A 22896-nucleotide genomic window follows, 5' to 3' on the forward strand; every position below is an offset into this window, starting at 1 on the left:
GTAGATTTAGCTTCCCAATAGGCCTGTATAAATGGGGGGTTTATAACTACTCCGCAACGGCTAACCGCCACCATTTATATATATATATATATATATATTTTAAAAAAATACATATATTAAACATTTGTTTGTATTTGGTTATTTGGATTTGTATTTTTTTTTTATTAGATATTTTGTATTTGTATTTAGATTTGTCAATTTTTTACCACAAGGTCCAAAAATTATTATTATTATTATTATTTTGAAAAAAATTAAAACATGCCCAAAAACCGGCCCAAAACCCAAATTAAAAGACGGTTTTCAAATGGCCGATTATAAACATAATAACCGCTAACCACCTAGGCGGAGGCGGTTACGGTTGTTAAAATTCAATAACCGCCTTAGGCGGTTGCAATTAGTAGTTTTAGCCAATAATCACTAACTGTAACCACTTGTACACCCCTACTTCCCAATACGCCACGGTGCATCACATGAGATCAAATCCAAGCACACTTGTATGGTTTATTGAAAGTTGTGAGTTATTGTCCAAGAGCCCATGTATATCAATGTTGTATAAAAATTAAAAATAAAAAGGAAAAAGAAGAAACTAGAAAAGAAAAGAAGAAGAGGAAGAAGAAGAAATAATAAATAAGGAAAACTATACTAATGGTTTATTTGGTTACTACCACTACAAAATCCCTCCATATTACTAGCTCCCTTTCTTCCACTCTACGAGGCCTCATTTTGGTCACTAACAACTAATTTACAGATCACGTACAAGAGTAATCTCAAATATTTAAAACTATTGCTGCGACAAAACAAAAACATATTATTTATGTATATATATACATATATATGTGCCCCGGCTCCACTCATTCATCTGTATATATATATATATATATATATATATATATATATATATATATATATATATATATGCTTATGATCATTCACCCAAAACAGCCAACCTGCAGCAAATTAGTTAGTTTGAACAAAGTAGATTGAAAGTGGCCGCTTGTAACCCCATGAGACATGCAATGACGAAGAAATGTGGGGAGCTATCTAACTTGGCAGCCGCTGATGGGATAGAGGGGCTGGAAGGCACTGCACCAATTACTGTTGAGCCGCTTGAACTTGTGTTTAACACTGATGAGCTTGTGCTGCATTCAATTCCAACCCAAACACTAGTAAGGTTGCTTCATATATTTCTTGCTCAAGTGGTTTTATATATACATAGCAAAATAAATCAAACTATTAATTGCTAGTAATTAAGTTGCATGAGTTCACCTAATGGATGGATACTGACATGTCCCCGTACCTGCAGTGATGGAACATAAATTATGTTATTTTGAAATGGGTTGGTGTTATTAAACTTGACGTAAATTAAGTTCTAAAAAAAAATGAAAAAATTTATTATAAACCGGAAGAGACATATTACATTCACATTCACATCTCTTTTGTATATCTTTTGTAAATCACTTTTTTAAATCAACCATTAGATCTATAGAATTCACATATAAATTCTTATGGATCCTACAAATTCAATGGTTAAATTATATACAAAAAATATACAAGAGACGTGCAAAAATCATTTCTCAAACTGGCCAATGCCTGGTTATCGAAAGGACTGTTGAGCCCAACCAAAGACCCTTTGAGCCCAAGTAAGCCTATGATTTTGGTCCACTGCAAGCACAAAGCATAGATCTACTGCGTGACACATAGATACAATACACTAGATTCCTTCCGCTCCCTACTCTTTCTTTTGGGCTTTTTCTCTTAAATACCCAATTAAATTAAGCATGGGAAGTGGATCGGCGTGTCACTCTAACTCACTGTTTTGCAGGTGTCTCCTACCCATTGTTCCGCGTGCGTGGTCACAGTATTAACAATTTAACATAAACCATACAAATTCATTCTAGATACTGCTTTTCCTAGACTTACTTATAAGGCATAATGAAAAGACAGCTTACTTGGGTCAGTGCTTGTAGTTACAGCAGTTGCTTCAAAGTTACAGCTATTTGGCACCGGGTTCTTTTGATAGTACACATTAAAGGCATACGAGGCATGATCACGAATGGTGTTGGGGTTGTAGCAACTTCCACCAGGCTGAATTGGTGAACAATCAGCACCACCATACCCACAAGCATAGTCTAAAGCAACTTGCAACGTGGTTTGTGATGCACTTCGGCTAGCAACACACCAGCTTGCGCCTGAGGATAAAGGTGATGATGTGGTTGCAGCTGGGTTTGCAAATGGGGTCATGGTGGCTGGTGTGGTTGAATAATCTGGGTTTGAGTTTGGGTTTATAATTGGAGTTGTTGAAGTAGTAGGGGCGGTGGGAGTTATTATTGGAACCGTTGTGACTGGAGTGGTGATATCTTTCTGAGTGGTGGAAATTGCAGAAGTGAATTGTAGATGTTTTTCTTCCTGGTATTGTTCTTTGATGTGGCGTACTATTGATACCTTCTTTGTTAAAATTGAACCTGTAGTTGAAATAAAAAAGTTGAGATAAGCTTTACTTTTTGCTTATACTTGTAAGAGCAGAAATAGATGAACAGAAAATGAAATGCTCTCAGATTTTTCCTTAAGAAATTATTTGACCCCACTAAATTCTGACGAATTGGCATGCAAAGGGTTATAACAAATATTTTTCCGATATAGAATAAAGTCCATAAATTTTCTGTAGCTTGGTTGAGTTTTGCACAAAACGAAACCAAACTAGAATGCCGTTAGAAATTCTATTCTAGCGAGAGAGAGAGAGAGAGAGAGAGAGAGAGAAATACTCAAATTTTAAAACTATAGAAAGTTTTGAGAGAGACAGGAAAAGAGAGAATTTCCAATGTCATAAAACTGGTCTGCCGTTAATAAACCATACCGAAAATAATAGGACCCATTTGGAGAAAGAACAATGATTTAGAGAGAAGAGAGAGGAAAGAATAGTACCAGTACAGGAAAAGCAAAGAAATTCCAAGTCCAGCATGTAAAGGAATTAAAGTGTGAATTCAAAGTTTAACCTTAAAATTCAAGGATTCAAGCTTAGCTATACGTTTGAAATGACAGAATACAGAGCCACAAAATTTGATATTTATGTTGCAATGAACATCTGGGATCTTATGAAGGAAGAAAATTAAAGCAATACAATTTTGATGAATTCAAAGAAAAAAGAAGTGCATTGGAAATGGTTTTATTCAGAACAAGAAGACTGAAATATTTTTCAATGTACATCTGGAGTCTTAGGAAGCTGTCTGCTGCGCAAGGAATACACTTTAAATGACAAATTCAGAGCTGCATATTTATGTTTGGATGAAACTCTGAGGTCTTAGAAAGCTGTTTGTTGCTAAGAAAAGAAAAGAACACACTCGCATGTTGAAAGAAAGAAGCACTAAAGAAGAAGAAAAAAAGACGCCCATATTAGAAGAGAAGTAATTAAACCAAATATTGAAATGAAAAGAAGCAAACAAACAAGACGAGGCCACTCACCAGCACACAGAAAATGAGCCAATAGGAGAAATATGAAACAGTTGAGGAGGACCCTTTGATCCATCGACTACCCTCCTGTCTTATTCCTCTCTAATGCCTTCTTCTTCTTCTTCTCCTCCAAATCTAATGTTGCTCTTCAATTATCTAGTTCTGCTTTTTCACTTGGTCTCAAACAGAGAAAGTGAAGCAAAGATATCATAAACTAGAGAAGCATGAATGATTTTGTTGGAAAGAAAAAGGATTGTGTACCTCTCGACATGTATATAAAAATATATTTTCTAGAATAAGCACCCAGGAGAGATAGGGGAGAAAACTTGAGAAAGGATACATGGGTGTAGGACGGTGCAAGCAAGAGAGGGTGCAAAAAGGATGGAAAAGGTGGGGAAGAAGGTTGAAAAAAGAAACCACAGAGATTTTTTTGGAATATAGGTTTGGTATGTGGGCTGGTAAGTGATGATTGTAATGATGGTGGTGATGTGGCCATTTTGCCTTTTATCTTCTTTATGCTTCTTTAAATGTTTTATAGGACCAAATCTAATCAACAATGTCTCAAAAAAAATTACTGCTCTACTTTAAAGACTTAGAAATACTATACTCTCCGCTCCTTCTACACTCTCAAGTGCTTACTTCTTAATATGGTAGTTGTCACGTCAGTTTTTCACTACAATGTTTTTTGATCCTATCTGTTTACCCGACCTCTTTTATCAACTGCCACGTTAGAAAATAAGCATTTAAGCGTGTAAAAAAGTAAAAAAGATAGTTCTTCGTATAGCATTTCTTAAAGATTTAGCCTTGAAGACGGATAGTGTCTTCATATCCATAGTTATGGGATGGTGGGTGAGATTGGATTCAAAGTTCAAACCCTATTAGTTTCACGAATATTTTAGAGATATACTAAAATAACAAAATCAAAATCAGCCAATACTAATACACCACACAATTCCATTGAAAAGAAGTGGAATAAAGGGAGGGGATGCCAAGGACACTTGAAATGACTGTCAAGTTTTCTTCTTTTTCTCTCAGCCCTGGGCTTTTTGTGTTTTTCTCTTTTGTGGTTGGGTTGATTTTTTGGCAAGACTTTGTTGGGTTGTTACTTGTTAGATGAGCCATGACTCTGACTACCAACTGCAGAAGCACAATGTCATAATTCTTTCTCTCTTTTTTGCCGTACCATCTTTTCAATTTTTTTTTCACTTTAAGTGATTCCCTGTGTGTAAATCATCCAATGTGGGACAACTTGTCCGAGACAAAATAAATCCACATTCTTTAACCCCTTTTTTAGTAATGGCTTTTGGTGACACACAGTGGGCTTCCCATTGGACTTGTGGCGGTCTAATCAGTGCAGAGATTGGATTCTTAAGTAGGACTAGTAATTTTTGACACAATCTACGAATTCGAAAAATTAATTTAATACAAAATTAGCTGGTTAAGGTTAAGGGGTCTGACTTGTTTAATTACATAGGCTAAATTAAGGTTAATCTATATAATCTTCTATCCATGTATCAATAAGATTCAAACCCGGCACGCAAATACGAATTCTCACCCCCTATTCTTGAGTAAGCCATGGTTAACTAAAGTATCCACTATCAAGTATGAACTCCAAGTGAGCTTTTTCATAGCCAAATGATGTATTGATATAACAGGTTATTATAGTTGTTTAATTATCACCACTAATAAGAAGAAAAAGAAAATAATCAATATAAACCATGAATGTTTAATTAGTTTGGCTATAATTAGGAAGAAAATGCAGTAGATGTTAATTGAGGGGGTGGGGCCCGTGGTGGAAAAAAAAAAAAAGCAAGCTAAATTGGAGAAATTGGTCCTCAAAGTGAGGCGTCCAAAATTGTATCGTAATCCTGCACTTTTGCCCAATTGGATTTGAAATATAGCTATGCTTCTCATAGACTAGTTTGTTTTTTTTTATAGGCTCAGCATAAAGGCACTTCTTGATCCTTGCTCCCATTACCTAATTTAATTGAAATGTAGCTATGAATATATTATTAATTAGAGGCCGAAAACCCATGTTACTTCCAACTCTTTTGTCAATATTCCTACCTTATATTTACAAAAAGACACAGAGAAAAGCAAAATCTAGATATGTTTTGAAGATACAGCTAAAAAAAAAAATGCTATATTTTCCACTAAGCTTCTCTTTAAGTATCATAATAATAATATATCTAAGTTAAAGGCAAAGTCAAGGCTTCAGGAATGGGATTGTCTCTCCTGGAATCAAATTCTGAGTCCATCGCTGTTTATTGTCCTATTTAGCCACATCTTCTTGTTCTTTTAATAAGCATATCAAGAATATTTTGTTTTGTTTCTTTTGTTCTTCGGTTCTTGTTTTGACTAAACTACAATTTCAATCATTAAACTAAATCAGTATTCATTTGAATGTCAATCCATTATCTGTTAAATATTGGAAACGAGTGTTTCATTTTGAGTATTTGGTGGCTTTGAGTCTCTTTAGATTGGATCCATGTGGACTAGAAATGCCATGTTTTCAACCACATGGGACCTATAACAGTAGGGTGGCAATTTGTGTTCGCATATCAGGTTTGGATCGTGTCGATGCAAGAGTATAAGACTATATAGATCAATCCTAACTCAACTCATTTAATTAAACAGGTCAGACCCCTCAACCCCAACCCGCTAATTTTGTGTTGGGTTAACAAGTCGTGCCAAAAATTGTTAGCCAAAAATTATTAACCCTAAATGTCGTATGTCGGGTTTGAATTAGGTCGAGGCATGAATATAAAATTATACAAGTCAACTCTAACCCAACCCATTTAATTAAACGAGTCAAAGTGTCCAATCCCTTAACCATAACCCGTTATTTCGTGGTGGGTACATGACCCATGACACGCTATGTTGCTTACAAATTTTGTAGATTTTTAGATGGGTGATTAGTATCGAATTTTATTATTATTATTATTATTATTATTATTATTCTCTCTTCATCTAATTTCTAGACAATTAATTTGCCACTATTAATTAAGATGGTAATCCATATTTTGTTGCGAGCCACATCTAAATCCAAGGGGATAATTGAACTGTGACAACAAGCATTCCCAGCCACTAGTATGACATCAAAATTCCCAGCCCAACAAGATAGCTGTAATCAAATCCCCTGCTCCCTCTGTTTCACTCTTTCACCTCTGCATTCCCCACAAAGTGAAAGAGGATTGGATAAAAAGAAGGCAGCAACAGAAAATAAGAACCACAAGAAATGGCACCCTGTTGTTGCTCACTCACCCCATCATCAACCTCCATATCCAAGTTCATCTCAGGCCAACCTTACCTCACCATGCTAGACAAGCACTGCACCACCATGAAAGACCTTCAAAAGATTCATGCCAACCTCATCAAAACTGGTCTAGCCAATGGCACTGTTGCCGCCAGCCGAATCTTGGCCTTCTGCGCCTCCCCGGCCGGTGACATGAATTATGCTTACTTGGTCTTTACTCGTATCCAAAATCCAAACCTTTTTGTATGGAATACCATCATTAGAGGCTTCTCTCAAAGCTCAACTCCACAAAATGCATTATCTCTTTTCCTTGACATGTTAATATCCTCACCTATTGAACCTCAAAGATTGACTTATCCTTCGGTTTTCAAAGCTTATGCCCAACTAGGACTAGCTCATTATGGAGCTCAGCTTCATGGGAGGATCATAAAAACAGGTCTTGAGAGCGACCCATTTATACGAAACACCGTCTTACATATGTACGCCAACAGCGGGTTTTTGACTGACGCATATCGAATGTTTGACAAAGAGACCGAATTCGATATCGTTGCGTGGAATTCAATGGTTATTGGCCTTGCTAAATGTGGAGAAATCGACGAGTCTAGGAGGTTATTCGATAGAATGCAATTCAGAAATACGGTCTCATGGAATTCTATGATTAGTGGATATGTTAGGAATGGGAAGTTGATGGAGGCATTGGAGCTTTTTTGCAAAATGCAGGAGGCAAGTATTGGGCCTAGCGAGTTTACAATGGTGAGCTTGTTAAATGCCTGTGCTCGCTTAGGAGCTCTTAAACAAGGGGAGTGGATTCATGATTATATTAGGAAGAATGATTTTGATTTGAATATCATTGTCACTACAGCAATAATTGACATGTACTGCAAGTGTGGCAGCATTGAAAAGGCTCGTCAAGCGTTTGAGGCCGCCACAACGAAAGGATTATCGTGTTGGAACTCGATGATCTTGGGCCTCGCTATGAATGGTGATGCAGAAGAAGCACTTCATTTATTCTCTAAGCTTCAGTCTATGAATTTGAAACCAGATAATGTTAGTTTTGTGGGTGTTCTCACAGCTTGTAACCACTCGGGCATGGTGGATAAAGCAAGTTATTATTTTTCATTAATGACAGATACATATAAGATTAAGCCATCAATAAAGCACTATAGTTGCATGGTTGATGTACTAGGCCGAGGCAGACTCCTTGAAGAGGCAGAAGAGCTAATAAGAAGTATGCCTGTAGACCCAGATGCCATTATTTGGGGATCTCTGCTCTCAGCTTGTACAAAGCATAGAAACATTGAGATGGCCAAGCGGGCAGCAAAGCATGTGATTGAGTTGGATCCAAGCGATAGCTGTGGTTATGTGCTTTTGTCCAATCTTTATGCTGCCTCCAGTCATTTTGCAGAAGCAATGGAGGAGCGGCTTTCCATGAAGGAGAAGCATATAGAGAAAGAACCAGGGTGTAGTTTGATTGAAGTGGATGGAGAAGTTCATGAGTTTGTTGCAGGTGGCAGGCTGCATCATAGAGCGCCAGAGATCTACTCTTTGTTGAATCAATTGGGACTGGTATTACAAGAGACGGAACGGGTCTGAAATAATAAACATGTCCAACCCAGATTTTGAGGCAATTTTATGAAACCTATGAACGTTTTTTGTTTGTCAACTTGGTTCAATTGCCAACATCCGAGTTACTGATTTGGACTTCAAATTTCCTTTTTCTTTGTGTGAAAATTTTTGGAAAATTGATGTTGATGTTGGGAGTGGAATTCCTGTGAGAGCAGTAAACTTAGAAGGTAGAACAAATCAAAGGTTTAATGCAATTGTAACTAATTTGATTTTTAGAATGCTTTACATAATATGACTGTTTCATGTACTCTCAGTCTTGAGGTTACTTTGAAAGATTTACTCCAGCAGTCAGTGGATGATTTTTCTTGGCAAGTACGTAGCAGTATATTGATATGAAAACAGGCAATGTCATATGGATTAGCTAGTTATGCTAGAAATCAACATCGCCATGGAAGTGAAAAACACTTTGAGAGCATTCATATAAATGTATATGACAGAATAGCGAGGCTAGGTTTTTGACATAGTTCGCCCTGGTGCCCAAGAGTATATCTCAGGGGGCATAGAACCATTGGTGAGCAAGTTCGGTGGCATCCCATATAGATCTGAAATATCAAGGTGATGAGTGCGGCCGTTTTGGTAGTGTTGATTCTGCATAGCAGCAGCAATTTCATCATCATCCAATGGCAGGCGGTCAAAAGTGGCATTCATGAATGATGCAGCCATGATCACAACAGGCCCAGAAGCAATGAGTGCACCTACCACACCCCCACCCACAACCTGCCCCTGAGCACCGGCTAGGTAGATTGTCAGGCCAGTGATGCCAGGTGGGGCAGGTGGAGGCAAGATTGATCCAAGCAAGGAAAGAATCTCAAACCGACCGTGAAGGGTCACAATTGCCCCAGAGGAAGCCGGTTGTCGCAGCGTGACATTCGTTACACATCCACTCCCGCTAAGTATGCAAATGCCGCGTTGCTTCCTCCTTGCAAAATTAGCTAAACTTTCACTCACATCGCAGCCAGAGCTCACTTCCATAGCATGCGCACGGAGTGCATTAGCACTGTCTCTGGTGACAATAATTGGCGGCTTTGGCTTGTTCTTAGAACCAGCCGGCCTCCCGCGAGGCCGCCTAAGGGTCTCCCCCTCAGCCACAGAAGAAACTGGTGACACTGCCTTTGGCACTCTGGGAGACATGAGCACATCAATGGCAGGCCTGTTGTGATTCCCCTTGTCCTGTTCTTGGCTTCTATCCAAGGAAGTTTTGGACGCAACACAAGGGACTGTTAGATCTGTGCCTCCAGCCATTCCTGCCTGCCCAAGCTAGCTGTTTAGTGTTGGCAAATGACAGGAAATTCGCCAAAACTGTGAACAAAGGTGTGCGTTTAAGTAGTCCCATTCTGCCAATAATTTTATCATGCGACCCAGAAGGAATGACGGGGGAATTAGGAGATGGTTAAGTAAATACCAACCCTGCAAATTAAACGTGTGGCTTTGTGTATTTACTCTCAGTGCCTAATTCCCAACTGACTAATTCTTCATGTCAATTGCCTTACCCAACGGGTACCCATACACCATATAAATATACTCCACATGGCGAAATCATGATATTAACTCGTTAAAAATGAGTCCCAGCAGGCTGCATGACCATTTTATCTACAACTAATACTATTGTAGAGTTAATTAAAAGGCCATTCAATATGGGTTGATAATCGCATAAATAACAAACCAGTACTATTAGTGCCTTCCCAAATAATATCTGATACAAAACCCAAAGTTGATCGTAAACAATGAATTCTATTCAGAAATTCCCTGTGAGAAGAATAAAAATTAGCCAGATGCCTAGCTCAAAAATCATGCCCCAACATGGAAATTAGCTAAGGTAGAATACAATAATATTGAGGCAGTGGGCATCGTCAACTAAACTTTTAAGTATGTACAATTGGACAGCGCCAAACACTCAAAAGCATCACGAAACAAAAATCTCAATTGAACTGGAGAACTCTCTCTCTCATATAACACCCTAACCCCTGGGAGGAAGGACGAAATGGAAGAAACATGGAAATTGTTAGTAGCTACGTTGCCAAATTTGATGTGCTAAGATGGCGTATCCTGAGAACCGCTTAGGATCATCAAATCACTAGGGCTCTGCTGATGTTCTTCTGTGATCCCTGGTTATGAATGAGAGAAATCAGGGTATCCTGGAGCTCCGTGATGTTGTGAGTTCTGCTGACTGAATTGATATCTATTACTCTGTTGATTCCGTTCCGCTAAGCTGTAATATGTGCTGTCTGGAACAGAAGTCATCGTTCCTGAACCAGGGCCATAGTTCCACGCAGAAAAGCTATCATGCTGGACAACACAAGAAAAACTACTAATAAAACACAGTAAAATAATGAAAGAAAGATGAAACCAATCAAACATTTGTGAAACTTTTGATACAATCAATCACACGGTAGATTAGAAATAGGAAACTCCAGAACTTTCAAGTTTGAAGCATATGACAAGCAAATATTTTTCCCACAGACTACACTAAGCAAGCGTGCAAGGTCAGCCCCGTATTATGCAAAACTTAAAAAATAATGGCACGTCACAACCGGTGGAATAATAGCTCGTCATAAATAGCAGTACCATGCATGTACCTTTAACCTCATACTATGCATTACTTCAAAAATATTCGCATTTCACTAACAGCACTGCAACAACTGTCAACAAACAGCACTACCATTGCAAACACACATCACCAAACGAATTCAATGAATTCCTTATTTAATTTTATCCTTGCATCCTAGATATTGTAGAATCATCCATTAATTCTCATTACCTGTTGAAATGGAGTAAAATGATTTCCCCCCATGTAGTTAGAACGTAATAAATCATCATAGCCACCGTGAGAGATTGTAAGGTCAGTGGATGGGTTATGCAAAAACCTTTCAGAATTTGTATGAGTCCCAAAACTTCCATAACCAGAAGCATTAGAAGCAGGTAGAGGTAATCTGCTTGATGGGGCTCCACTATTATATTGTGGAAGGCTGTACCTTGTTCCTGCAAGCGATTGATTGGATGCACTATTGCCTGGATATCCTGTGTCCAAAGCAGATGTCATATAAGCTTGACTCCAAGGTAGGGAAGGATAGCCAATCCCATTGGCTAATTGTTCATAGGTAAGGTTAGGGTGAGAGTAAGGCTGATGAAGGTGATGCGGATGTACAGAAGATGACTGAACATTAGAAAAGGCAGCAGGTTTCAAAGCCTGCACAATTGCACGAACATGTCAATAATTTTTTTATAATTAATCAAAATATCATTAAAAGCGTAAAGCGTCTGATATACATGAGTATACAAGACAAGCCACCAAGGTAATAGGGCCAAAAAGAACAAGAAAAACATAATAACTAATCACTAAAGGAGAAACATCAACAGCTGTCAATAATATGTTAAACCACCACTAGTCTCACAAGTTTAAACAGATAGAAATTGATGAATTTAATCATTTAATTTATATTCTAACACTCCTCACGTGTGGGCTCAAATTCTACCTTAATATGCGAAAGCCAACACGTAGAATATTTAATTGAAATGGAAGATGAATGACACAAACAGTGTTCGAACTCAGGACTTCTACTCTGATACCATGTAGAAATATACATAAAATATAAAATAAAATAATATGAAAGTGAAGAGAGAAAGAAAGCAGAAGCGAAAAGAGACGTATGGGGTACATCTTGGCTGAATTGTATTATGTATTAAATTGTATTACAATGCTCTCAATTTATAGAGAGACTTGGAGTGATCAGGTAAACCTAAAGTAAGCATAAAATAATTAAGGAATGAAATAAACCCTACAATGAAATAGAATAAAGTAACTTATCAAAAAAAAAAAAAATTATTACTTATCAAAAAGAATAAAGTAGAATATAAAATGGTTACAATCAAACCTACATGAGAAATATTCTTATAAGAAAACAAACCAAATGTAATATGAAATTTTTTTTTTTGTAAGTAGAGAATTTTATAAAAAGCGTAAAGGCGCCCCTAAGCATACAGAAAGTATACAAAAGGACACAAAATAGGAAAGAGAGGGGAAGGGGAAAAACACCCGAAAAACCCAAACAGAAGGAAACCCAGAAAACCCCTACAAAACCAGCCCACAAAACCCCGAGACTAATACATCACATTAGGCCGCTTAGCCTTGCCCCTACTAGAACCAAAACCTCTAGCATCATAATTAATCGAGCACTCTAAATTCTTCACTTCACGACTCCCTTCAAACTTAGAAGAGGAAACTGAAGCCTCTAGACGATGCTTCGCATCAATTAGAGCATGAAATCTACAAAGCCCTTCACATTCCCCTCGTGGGAGACCCCTAAAGTATTAACACAGAAGCTAAGATCAATCGCTGCCTGAGAGGATCACCAATCTCTTCAAAACCATGTCCCGCGAAGATTTACCCACCTCTGAGAAAGACATTAAAGGCAGGCACCCAAGCACAGATTGGACCGAAGAGAGTAGAACCACTCCCACTTCTAACGGAGGAAGAGCCGCGCCGCTTGGGAGAAGGAAGCCACGCCGAAGGATAGGCTGATAGCCCTCGTCTTGAGCAGCGGTAGACATTGCACGAGTTGACAAGGGCTTGGAGACAACCCCACAAACTGGCCCGGAAAGCTCCTTAGGAGCACTGAAAGTCTCAAGAGACTCTGCAAGCATATGCTTATCCAATTTGCCAACCTTGTTCTTCTGAGAGTATGAAAGCACCGACTTGGATTCCGACGGGTAAATAGGCGCGCCAGACTCCGACATCACAGGGAGGTAGTAACGCAGCCTTTCACCTAGAGCATCCGCGCCTGAAGAGCAAACGCTGAGAGCTGGAACAAAGAGAGTCGGAGAAGGAGCCATCTCAGACGAAGGCGACAAAGAAGGATCCCCACCTAGAGCTGACCTCACCAAAGTAGAGACAACAACGCCCTCAGAACCAGAAGTAAGACACGTTAGGAGCTTCAAAACTGCACGACGTAGAGGACTTTTCCCCGAGAATCTTCGTGGCAAAAGAAACCGGAGGAAAGGGAGAGGAACGCTCTTTTGACTCCGGAAGAGAAGCTGAAGAATAACCCACAACTTCCGGCACCGGGGCACCCAAGCCCGAAGGAACAGAACTCATACCCACATTTCCATGAACCGAAGCTAACCCACATTTCTTAGCCTTCTTAAAGTAATCCACTCTTTTAAGACCCGACTTCCTAGTCTTTTTAGAAAAAGACCTACAGCCCACCCTTCTTGACCTAGCCCTAAAACGCATACTGCCCAACCCAAGGCAACACTTAGTCCTGCCCATGCTACGCTTCAGCCCATCAGAGGAAACCCAGCCCAAATGAGACCTATGCGCACAAGCCCAAAGAAGCCACTTTTCAAAAATATCAAGAAGCTTCTTGAATATCCCCAACTCCTGCACTGCAACGTCACCTGCAGCCTCAGCAGCATCGACTGCATCCCTCTTCTTGGAACACGCAAGAAGGTCCTTACCCAGAGGACTGGGAGAGCTCTCCAGAGCTTAGCAGTCAACCGCAAGGCCTTTACCCAGAGGACCGAAGGAGGACCTTTCCAAATCGTAACAATCCACCGCCTGCCTGAAGGGCTCCCACTCCCGATCCAGAGAAAAGATCTTCTCCGCCTCGCACCAGACCACCGCCGCCTTCTGAACCAGAGGCTCGCCAACAACCGGCAAGCCCACCACCTCTGCAAACGACAAAACACCCGCGGCCTTGCCCACACTCTTCCCCACCAGGACACCACTAAAAGAAGATGACACCACCGAGGTACCAAAGAAAACCAACACTTTGCTCAACTCCCCAAAAACTCGTCCCCAATCCCGCCCGTCACGGCCTTCAGGAAATACAATCATCCCTCTCCGACCACCCACAGTGTACACCGCCACCTCTAAGAACCGGCCGGAGCTATTCCTACCTCTCCAAACGATGGTCACCTTCGAGCCCTCTGAAAGATTTAACAAAATTTTCGAAGCCCGGATTTTGCAACACCTCTTCCACCATCGACAGTAACCAAGCAACGCATCCAGAGCCCAGCCGAATCCATCCTGAGAATCCTTTCCTCTTCTCCGCCACCCTCAACTCCAATGACCCTTCCACCACCGAGAAGATAAAGGACTTAGCCTCCACAAAGAATCGGTTCTCCATGCCCTACCTCACACGACAACCCCCGAAAGGGTTCGCAACAGCCCACCGCCACGCCTCACATGGCTGAAATCCAGAGAAACGCAAACTTCCTAGAAAAAAGATCTCTTATGGAAGCAGAACCTCTCTTTATGACCAAGCTGTGAGGTTGCTTTGCCAAAACTTGCAAGAGACTTTTACCCACAAACACCTGACGCTCAAGAGACTCCCTGCACAGCAACCGGAAATCTGATAGGCGAAACAGGGCAAACCCCTAGCGTAACGCGACCTCACGCGCCACACCTAGGGCAGAGAGCAAGAGAGAGAGAGAGGGAGGTGGGAAATATATATTCTAACATAATATAAAAGCGATATGTTCTATTTGGTCTGCTTTCCTTTAGAATTGCATCACATTGACTTCTAAAGGATGATAACAGTGATTAAGCTCTTGTTTACAGAAGAACCTGAACAAATAACTAAAGGGCACCAAGCATAAATGGTCATTCATTGTGTGTGTCAGCTAGCTTAGCTAGCAAAGTCTCTTATCATTGTATGCGAGACCTTAGAGATTAAATCCCGCCAACACAGAGTACTGGGAGGGGTCAGCGATGGGAGATGATACCTCCCATTATGTAGCCCATTGACCTGGAGAGCCTCCAGTAGACCAAAAGAAACGGGTCATTCATTGCATACCTTTAACATGGAGTTGGTTGAACTGCTTAATGGCGATCCTGCACTTTTGGATATTGAGGGTATCGACCGTGTCACAGGGAATTGTGAATGCAGAAGATCATCAGAATCTCTCAAAGAATTCATAGTCGATGCCAATAAATCACTTCGTATGGTATCTGAATAAGTTGGCTGTAAAGCAGTACAAGAAACAAGGACTAATTACACAAATACCATTGAAGTTGGATATTTATGAGAAACAGGAAGTAGCATAAGTAAAAAGCGGTGGCAACTTATTACACAAATACAAATGAAGCCATCACTAACAGCAGCAACGAATCTAGTTGTATATTTGGTATCATACAAGGGAGAATGTTCATAAGAAGGCACAAAGAAACCAGGCATATTCTAAGCGAAAGCCATCCATGTGGACATGGCCATTGGTTTAACACAGCTAGTATCTAATCCTTTTTTCCCTTATCCAATGAAGAGTTCCGCCGGGGGGGGGGGGGAGAGAGAGAGAGAGAGGATCTTGAAGGAATGAAATTACAGCTTCTATAGACCCTACCTATTTTTCCATTTTTAAAATTAAAATGGGAATGAAATCAATCTACTCTTCTGGTCCTTTTTTAAATTAGCCAGATCCACATCTTACTGTATGATAATCTTAAAGCTAAGGAAGATCAAGGGCAAAAATATATGAACTGATCTCATAGCAACCTTGGACTGTAAGAAGGGTGAAAAATTGCGAAACCTACTTAAAAACCGTAGGGTTGAACACTACATTTTTTGAGCGATTCATCAACTCTAACAAATATTCTAACCTGATGCAAGTACCGAATAGAATAGAATGGTCAATTACGAGTATACATGCTCTAGCTGTAATTCCTTTTCCTTTACTTATCAAAAAAAAGTAAACATGCTCTAGCTACCAATAGTACTCACACCATCATAATATGGAAGTCAATCAAATTAAAAACAAAACAAAACAAAACAAAAAACAAAAACATTACATTTACATTATCAATCTAAGCTTTGACAGAAAGTATGACTTGAAAAACTGAAATTCATGTTACATGACCCATATTGAGATAAGACACTGACTGTTATCACAGTCGTCGTCAACCAACAGACTTTAAGCCTATCATTTCACACCATACTCCATTTAGGTTAAGGAATACATACAAGGATTCACCTACAAGTAGAGAAAAAGAAACATTTGTTAAAAAGCAAGACAAAAAAAGTATCTGCTAGAGGTTAATTGGGGGGAGTTTTGAGCGATCAGATGCCCTTCCTCAAACAGGTCCTGCAAGAGTCCATGAGAGAGAGAGAGAGAGAGAGAGAGAGAGAGAGAATTGGCAGTCACAAGATTTAGGAATGTGGACAGAATCAAGGGACATACAGGAAGAATAAGGCCAGAACACGAGGAGAAACGCATGTGCATGGCACATATTTAGCAGTAAAAATAGAATGGGAAAACCAAAATGCCAATCAAAATAGAATAAAAAACTCAGAAATAACTTAAGGGGATGAGAAAAGAAAAAGGACAATGATTGACCATATTTACTCAAGAGTTTCACTACGCCGCTTCTTTTTGTAATAGCAAATGATAGTGGCAGAGTTTGGTCACCAAACATGGTGCACAGGAAGCTGCACTCAAGCCAACATGAGATTCTACTTCAGCCATCACTCATCTATGAGTTTTTTGATAAGTTAAAAAATACAATCAAAATATCATGTCCCCTTCCTGAGGTTACCACATGAAAACCAGAGCATTTCACGAGGATGATGACACAAAGGGGACTTGAGTAATATTACTATAGCATCACTCATCTATGAGTATACTAAAACAATAGCCTCACCAATAATTATGCATGTACTAAATATATAATTTGTGAATTGCATATTTGATATTAGGCTGCAGAGTATAAATAGTGTCCAGCAACAGTTTCTGTTATCTTTTTAAAGGACGCCAATATCTAGCAAAAACAGAAGGAACAGTATTACTAGCAATATTATTACCAATTCACTTGAAAAAGCAGGAAGATTTCTGATTTGTGAGTCTGCCCTAGCAAAAGAGAATGCAGAAGTTGGCTGTTGAGTGTTATTGAAATCAGAATCAGATAGACATGATTTGGTTATGAATTCATGTCCAACTGTTGCCTCAGGAATAGTATGTTTCATCAACTCTGACCGTGAAGACACAGTTAAATCATAATTTCTAGCATCAGCAGCCACTGTTAGAGTATCATACATGGATCTAAGCTGTTCATCACCAGTGTGCCCTGAATTTCTGTATAGGAGAAAAAATAAAAAATAAATCATGAGCATTTTAAACCAATTAGTGTGTATATGGACCAAGTAAGAGAATCATACCTGGAATCCAAGTGCCCATATGAACCATCAATTGCAACAGAGGCCTTTCCCCTGTCAAGTGTTAATGGATTAGACCTAAGAGGCTCAGAAAATGCAGAATTACTGCTAGCTTTGTAGGTACCAAAGCTCAACTGTGAGCAGTCGGCAGCCAAAGTTTGCAGATGACTTGGAAAGACTAATGCACAGTTATCTTCTGTAACAGGCAAAGCCGGCTCCTCATTCCTTAAACTTAGTCGATGCAAGGTTGCAGTAGCTAATGACAAATTTACGCTGGTATTATCAGTCAAAGGTGCTGAAGGATTTGGAAAGGATAAATGTGAGCCACTACCTGTTCCAGATAATAGATTTAAAACGATAATAACAATAATAATAATCATAACTAAAGGAAATGCATTGAGGATCACGCTAGAAGTGCAACATCAAATTGTTCCTCAAAGACAACAAAAACCAATTTTAATGCCAACAAAAAAAAATGAACAGGATCATGAAATATGATAAAAGGACAATGATTCCAACGTGTAGAAGGTAATCATGGCATTTTTTTTACTCCAGAATTCGTTTCTGTAGAAAAGGTTAGCTTCTAACTTTACTAGCAAATGAATACAACCGGAAATGCCGTTTATGTATCATAAATAGAGGCAAGCACAGAAGGTTAAACACAAAAAAAGGGGGCAAACGAACATTATTACACGTTGAGATATGTTGTAAATCTGCAAACATGGCAATGGACAATGTAACTAATGCCACGTAATTTTAGAAGCAATACTCACATCTCAAAATTTTAACCAATGTACAAGACACTAACATACATCTATCACTCAGAAAATGTTGTCCATCAAAGTTGGGAAAAAAAAAAACTATATCAGCAAAGAAAAATTATAGAAGGGGCTTCTTAGATATAGAGGTCTAATCTTCCATCGATTTATTGTATATTTACACTGGAATAAGCAATATTTAATTCAAACACTAATAATTACCTTCCTGGAGCTCAAAGTCCATACGAGAACTGTATGAACTTATATCGTTCAACATGAAATTATCGCAATCAGATCCCCCTCCAGCATTGTTCGTAATTATCTGCCTACTAGATGCAGAAGCACATCTGACAGGATCAAAACTAAGATTTTCATTAACATCACCCTTCAACAACTGGACCACATCTGACGCACAGTTGCTAAACGAGTTAGCTCCATTATCATGGGAGTTAGACTGATTACAAGATATCTCAGCATCCGAGGCAGCAGGTGCATCCGCAACAGATGACCCACTATTAGCTGTTGGCTCCTCGATCACACGACATTCATCATTTAAAACATGCTGGCGAGCACTAGCACCAGATTTATTGATTGCCTCTAACATGTTAGACAGATCTTGTCGGTGCAAATCTTGGTGCCATTCTTGTTGCAAAGTAGCAGAAACATGGGGAGGCTTTGCACAGTAAAGGGATGAGTTCGGCGTGACTGCATCTTGAGGCATGCAAGACGTCATGGTTATCATCTGTGAGCCCTTGTTTTGTGGCCTACCCATCTTCAAAATGTCAGCCATTGAAGGACGTGATGTGGTGGCCCCCAACCAAGCAGACTGAAACCCTGGAGACAGCTGAGCAGATGCAGACATTGGATCACCTGTTCCTATTGACTGTCTTCCATTATCAGTACTAAAAGAATCACTGCAGCAGATATTAAAAGGTAACTTAAAATGAGTAATTAGAGAAGTGCTCAAGCAATGAAATCAAGGTCATGTTGCAACACTTATGGCATCAGTCACATACATAAAAATGCAAAATTAACAAGACAAACAAAAACCAACAGAAAAGTAAACTCTTTTGAGGACAATTGGCTAAAAACTTGATAAAGAAATTGTTTAAACTCTAAATATATAACAATGGACTAGGTAAACACAGTTCTCAAATGCATGAATGAGAGAGTGATATCATAACATCAGTTACGATACTGACAATAGACATAATAGGCAAATCATTGGTGAATCATGATCTACATCACCATAATCAAATGCAATGTTCAACCTTTGACAACCTATGGCATGGAGTGAAACAAAAAGATTTTCTTACTTCCCCTCTACTCAGAAAGGCTGGATCAGAAGGTTTGCTATGACATGCTGAAGTCCACAAGGCAGAGAAGTGTCCCAATGAGAAGTAAGCATATCATATACAAATCATACAGCAGGCTCCCTTTCTCAGTCCAAGTTACCATGTCATAGTACATTGCACACAATTTTTCTAAAAGATTTATATAGACATAGTGAAGAATTGGTGAATGCATTTGGCCAAAGCAACACATGGCTGGTCTCAGCTGCAGGGCCCTGGAAGCAGAATGGTCATGATGATTCTTCCCTGTAAGGTTTAGAGTTTAGGGTTCAGGCTGAAAAATAAATGGAGGCCAAAAAATGAAAAATAAGGGCATACTAATAAATTGTTGATTCTCGGGCTACCATTTTGGGATTCTTCAAAAAAAAAAAAAAAAAACATTTGAGGATTTTTAATTTATGAATTCAGAAGCCTAGTCAAGTTTGTTAAAAAGCCAAGACACTTGCTCAATTACAAGTACTTCAATCAAATGAAAATAAAAGAAATAACTTAAGGTCTCTACAAGACATATTGGTATGAGTTGGGAGGAAATTCACGTAAACAGGATGCAACCAATAAACAAAAAATAGTGTACAATACTTGTGGTGTCACCAAGTCTATGCAATCCTAAAGACAGAGGCCATAATGGAGGAATCATGACTGAAATGGAGATTACACATCTTATAGTATGACCAATGTTGAAGCGCTACTGTACAATCAGGGACTACCCGCGAAATTTGCTGTCAAAATATTTTTTACTTCCACATGTTAGGCAAGCAAATAACCACAAAGAGTTTTACATAGATAAATGCATAGTAACCGATAACATCCAACTCACTGTATCTTGTGTAAAAGACATGGTTAAAGCATCAACAAGAATTTCATTATAGAACCAACCTATGCAGCAAAGTTTGCTGATTAATGGTTTTTCCTTCTGCATGAGTCATAGATGAGGAGAATGAAGAAGCAACTGACCCCTTCTCTCCGTCGTATGCTGCTTTACCAAGATCTGACAGGAGGATCACATAAGTTGACACAGCATCAAAATCAACAACAGATTCATTAAATCATATGCACAAGACTGTTTACATTTCACAATTACCCGAACATTACCATTATAGCTAATTTGAGCTTGTCCACTCCATCCAACATTACGCGTGCCATTATTACCCCTAACTCCACGATTCAAACCACTATTGTTACCACGAGACCATGATTCTTGTGTATCCTTCATCTGAAGATATCAAAAAGGATAAGATATGATACAAAATCAAAAATAAAAATAAAAAAGCAACAAAAAAGCCAAAGAAAGAACCAGCTCAAGGAAAACTCCTCATTAGTAGCTAGGAAAGCATGGTAGTCATGTCATCATGTCTTGCATTAGATATGTCCTTTACACAAGCAATTGAAACTTCAACCAAAAGACAAGAAAAAATGGACAATTAAGGATACCCATACATCATGCAACACATAGGATCTAATGTGGTTTTCCTCAATTCTTTGATCGGTTTTGTCATGAAGGACTAAAAATAATGAGCTCATTATACCCAAACTTTTTTCGATGAATACACCCAAACATCATATAAGTAAAGAAAACTTTTCGCAGATACATCGTCCGCCAACAAACATACTGAGAAGTATGCAAAAAGACATAATAAAAAACTAGGACCGTTGCAAGTTTGGAAGAAAACTAAGAACCTACACAGAAGGGGAAAAGCATTTCAAGCATGTTTCCAAAAGGGTACCTCTTTTCTTCTTTCACGTTTGCTCTTCACTTCGTGAAAAGTATCTACACAATTGAAAATTACTAATTCAATGATGACATTGAAGATCAAAAGTTATATACAGAATTAACCGAAAAGCTTTCAAGCAGAACACAGATTTGGACCAACCCAATCAAAAGAAACAAAAAAAACAGACAAAAAAGTAGTATTTAAAAACATGAAATAGAACGAAAATGTCAAGTAATGTCAAGAAAACGTTAACTAATTTGAATGGCCCAGTCGGCAAATAAATTGCAATGCCTGGTCCTTTCTTTCATTTTCTCCTTTTCAGTTCTTTTAACGCCATCAATCATTATCTCTAAACGGTTCACACAAGTCGAAATAAATTAACAAAAAGAAGAATACCTCAATGCAATGCTTTTTATTCTCAAATTTTCCTTCTAATTCTTATTAAAGTAAACCAAAACAAAAACCTAATTTTTTTCCATGCATATTTGTCCCATTAATTTTTCCAAAAACCAACCGGAAAATTAATAGAAAACAACGCAGCCAAAAAAAAAAAACAAAAACAAGATTTCACAATTCACTTGATAGAGACAGAGGAAAAACTATTGTCCCAAAAGCAATAGCATAAAAGGCAACAGCATAAGAGGCAAATAAGTACTACCATACGCCCCCATTAAACAAAAAACACAAAGTTTTTCTCTCCTTCATCTTTCTCCCCCAGTTTCTCGGCAACCAAACAGAATGTAACAATTTAACCCATAAAAGAGGCTCTTTTTTCCAAAAAAAAAAATATCAGGCTTTATCCTTAAGATAATAAACCTTGAGAGAGGAGAAGCTGAGCGGCTTCGTTAGGGTCCATGTTACATTCTTTGAGCATGGCGTAGATCTCCTGCTCCGTACAGTGCTTCACAATCTCCTTCAAACTCTGCACCACCTTCTTAATCGTCGGCGAAACCCCCTCTATCCCTTCATTCTTGCTTTCACTCCCCATCTTTTGTACTTTCCCTCGCTTTCTCGGCCGAGAAAATCCCTTGCAGCTCTCGCTTAAAGTTTTCCTATCAGCCAAACACAAAAGAAAAACCCACAAAACCTCTCCTCTCTCTCTCTCTCTCTCTCTCTCTCACTCTCTCTCACTCACTATCTCTTTCTCTCTCTTTACTTTGAGTTTATATCGGTTTTTATGTATCAGTTTGAGTAAGTCCTGGGGCGACTCTAACCTAACTCCGCTGTTACTTACTGTCACCGCATCACAGCCCATAAGTGTTTTCAGGGGTAGGGGTGGGATCTACGTGTTGCTGAAATCTTAAGGGAGTGGTGACCGGCCCGTGAGATTCCGGTCACTCGTGGGCCGGATTTTGTTTTGTTTAGGGGGTCTCTTTAGGTCAAATAGTTGGTATTTGTCGAAATAAATAGTTGGATTGAGATTTTTTTTTTTTTTTTTTTTTTTTTTTTTTTGCCTCCTTGTGGGGAAAAGGTGCATAAAAAATAAAAAATTATTAAAAAAGAAAAACATTACGGTTAAGGTTGGGCACGAATTGGGGTAGGGCAGATTTTCGCCATTTTGGCACCCGAATCCACACCCTGCAGGTTTTCAAAACCCTACCC

General features: G+C 38.9%; 4 protein-coding genes across 6 annotated transcripts; 1 reads left to right on the forward strand and 3 right to left on the reverse strand.

The window, feature by feature from the left end:
* Nucleotides 1-621: 621 nt before the first annotated feature.
* On the reverse strand, nucleotides 622-3739 carry LOC133861427 (glucan endo-1,3-beta-glucosidase 12-like). The gene is made up of 4 exons (XM_062297224.1): nucleotides 3460-3739; nucleotides 1950-2462; nucleotides 1267-1297; nucleotides 622-1139 (listed from the first exon to the last, which is right to left on the reverse strand). Exons 1-4 carry the CDS (start codon nucleotides 3521-3523, stop codon nucleotides 962-964), a joined length of 786 nt encoding a protein of 261 aa, XP_062153208.1. The 5' UTR covers nucleotides 3524-3739; the 3' UTR covers nucleotides 622-961.
* Nucleotides 3740-6599: 2860 nt separating this feature from the next.
* Nucleotides 6600-8360, forward strand: LOC133861425 (pentatricopeptide repeat-containing protein At2g42920, chloroplastic). Its single transcript, XM_062297222.1, has one exon. The coding sequence runs from the start codon at nucleotides 6686-6688 to the stop codon at nucleotides 8294-8296; it is 1611 nt and encodes a 536-aa protein (XP_062153206.1). The 5' UTR covers nucleotides 6600-6685; the 3' UTR covers nucleotides 8297-8360.
* A 364-nt stretch (nucleotides 8361-8724) lies between these two features.
* Nucleotides 8725-9670, reverse strand: LOC133861426 (AT-hook motif nuclear-localized protein 16). The gene has a single exon (XM_062297223.1). It carries the CDS (start codon nucleotides 9569-9571, stop codon nucleotides 8777-8779), a length of 795 nt encoding a protein of 264 aa, XP_062153207.1. The 5' UTR covers nucleotides 9572-9670; the 3' UTR covers nucleotides 8725-8776.
* A 294-nt stretch (nucleotides 9671-9964) lies between these two features.
* Nucleotides 9965-22477, reverse strand: LOC133861424 (uncharacterized). 3 transcript variants are annotated; one of them, XM_062297218.1, is made up of 10 exons: nucleotides 22111-22477; nucleotides 21307-21350; nucleotides 20675-20795; nucleotides 20459-20570; nucleotides 18453-19144; nucleotides 17476-17803; nucleotides 17122-17392; nucleotides 15124-15291; nucleotides 11088-11516; nucleotides 9965-10615 (listed from the first exon to the last, which is right to left on the reverse strand). In XM_062297218.1, the coding sequence occupies exons 1-10, from the start codon at nucleotides 22280-22282 to the stop codon at nucleotides 10439-10441; spliced, it is 2514 nt and encodes an 837-aa protein (XP_062153202.1). In that variant the 5' UTR covers nucleotides 22283-22477; the 3' UTR covers nucleotides 9965-10438. The 3 variants fall into 3 exon arrangements, with proteins under 3 accessions (XP_062153202.1, XP_062153203.1, XP_062153204.1); XM_062297219.1 differs by lacking the exon at nucleotides 21307-21350 and having other exon boundaries at nucleotides 22111-22249; XM_062297220.1 differs by lacking the exons at nucleotides 20675-20795; nucleotides 21307-21350; nucleotides 22111-22477 and having other exon boundaries at nucleotides 18453-19113.
* Between the last annotated feature and the right edge of the window lie 419 nt (nucleotides 22478-22896).

This window comes from Alnus glutinosa, chromosome 2, assembly GCF_958979055.1.
Source record: "Alnus glutinosa chromosome 2, dhAlnGlut1.1, whole genome shotgun sequence".
Classification (NCBI taxonomy): domain Eukaryota; kingdom Viridiplantae; phylum Streptophyta; class Magnoliopsida; order Fagales; family Betulaceae; genus Alnus; species Alnus glutinosa.

Coding starts and splice junctions, on each gene's coding strand:
- LOC133861427 (XM_062297224.1), bottom strand. CDS start 3,523: ATGGATCAAAGGGTCCTCCTCAACTGTTTCATATTTCTCCTATTGGCT. Junction 2,463..3,459: donor GGCTCATTTTCTGTGTGCTG/GTGAGTGGCCTC, acceptor TTTCAACTACAG/GTTCAATTTTAACAAAGAAG. Junction 1,298..1,949: donor AACTACAAGCACTGACCCAA/GTAAGCTGTCTT, acceptor CCATCACTGCAG/GTACGGGGACATGTCAGTAT.
- LOC133861425 (XM_062297222.1), top strand. CDS start 6,686: ATGGCACCCTGTTGTTGCTCACTCACCCCATCATCAACCTCCATATCC.
- LOC133861426 (XM_062297223.1), bottom strand. CDS start 9,571: ATGGCTGGAGGCACAGATCTAACAGTCCCTTGTGTTGCGTCCAAAACT.
- LOC133861424 (XM_062297218.1), bottom strand. CDS start 22,282: ATGGGGAGTGAAAGCAAGAATGAAGGGATAGAGGGGGTTTCGCCGACG. Junction 21,351..22,110: donor TCAGCTTCTCCTCTCTCAAG/GTTTATTATCTT, acceptor TCAATTGTGTAG/ATACTTTTCACGAAGTGAAG. Junction 10,616..11,087: donor ATTTTACTCCATTTCAACAG/GTAATGAGAATT, acceptor TGTGTTGTCCAG/CATGATAGCTTTTCTGCGTG.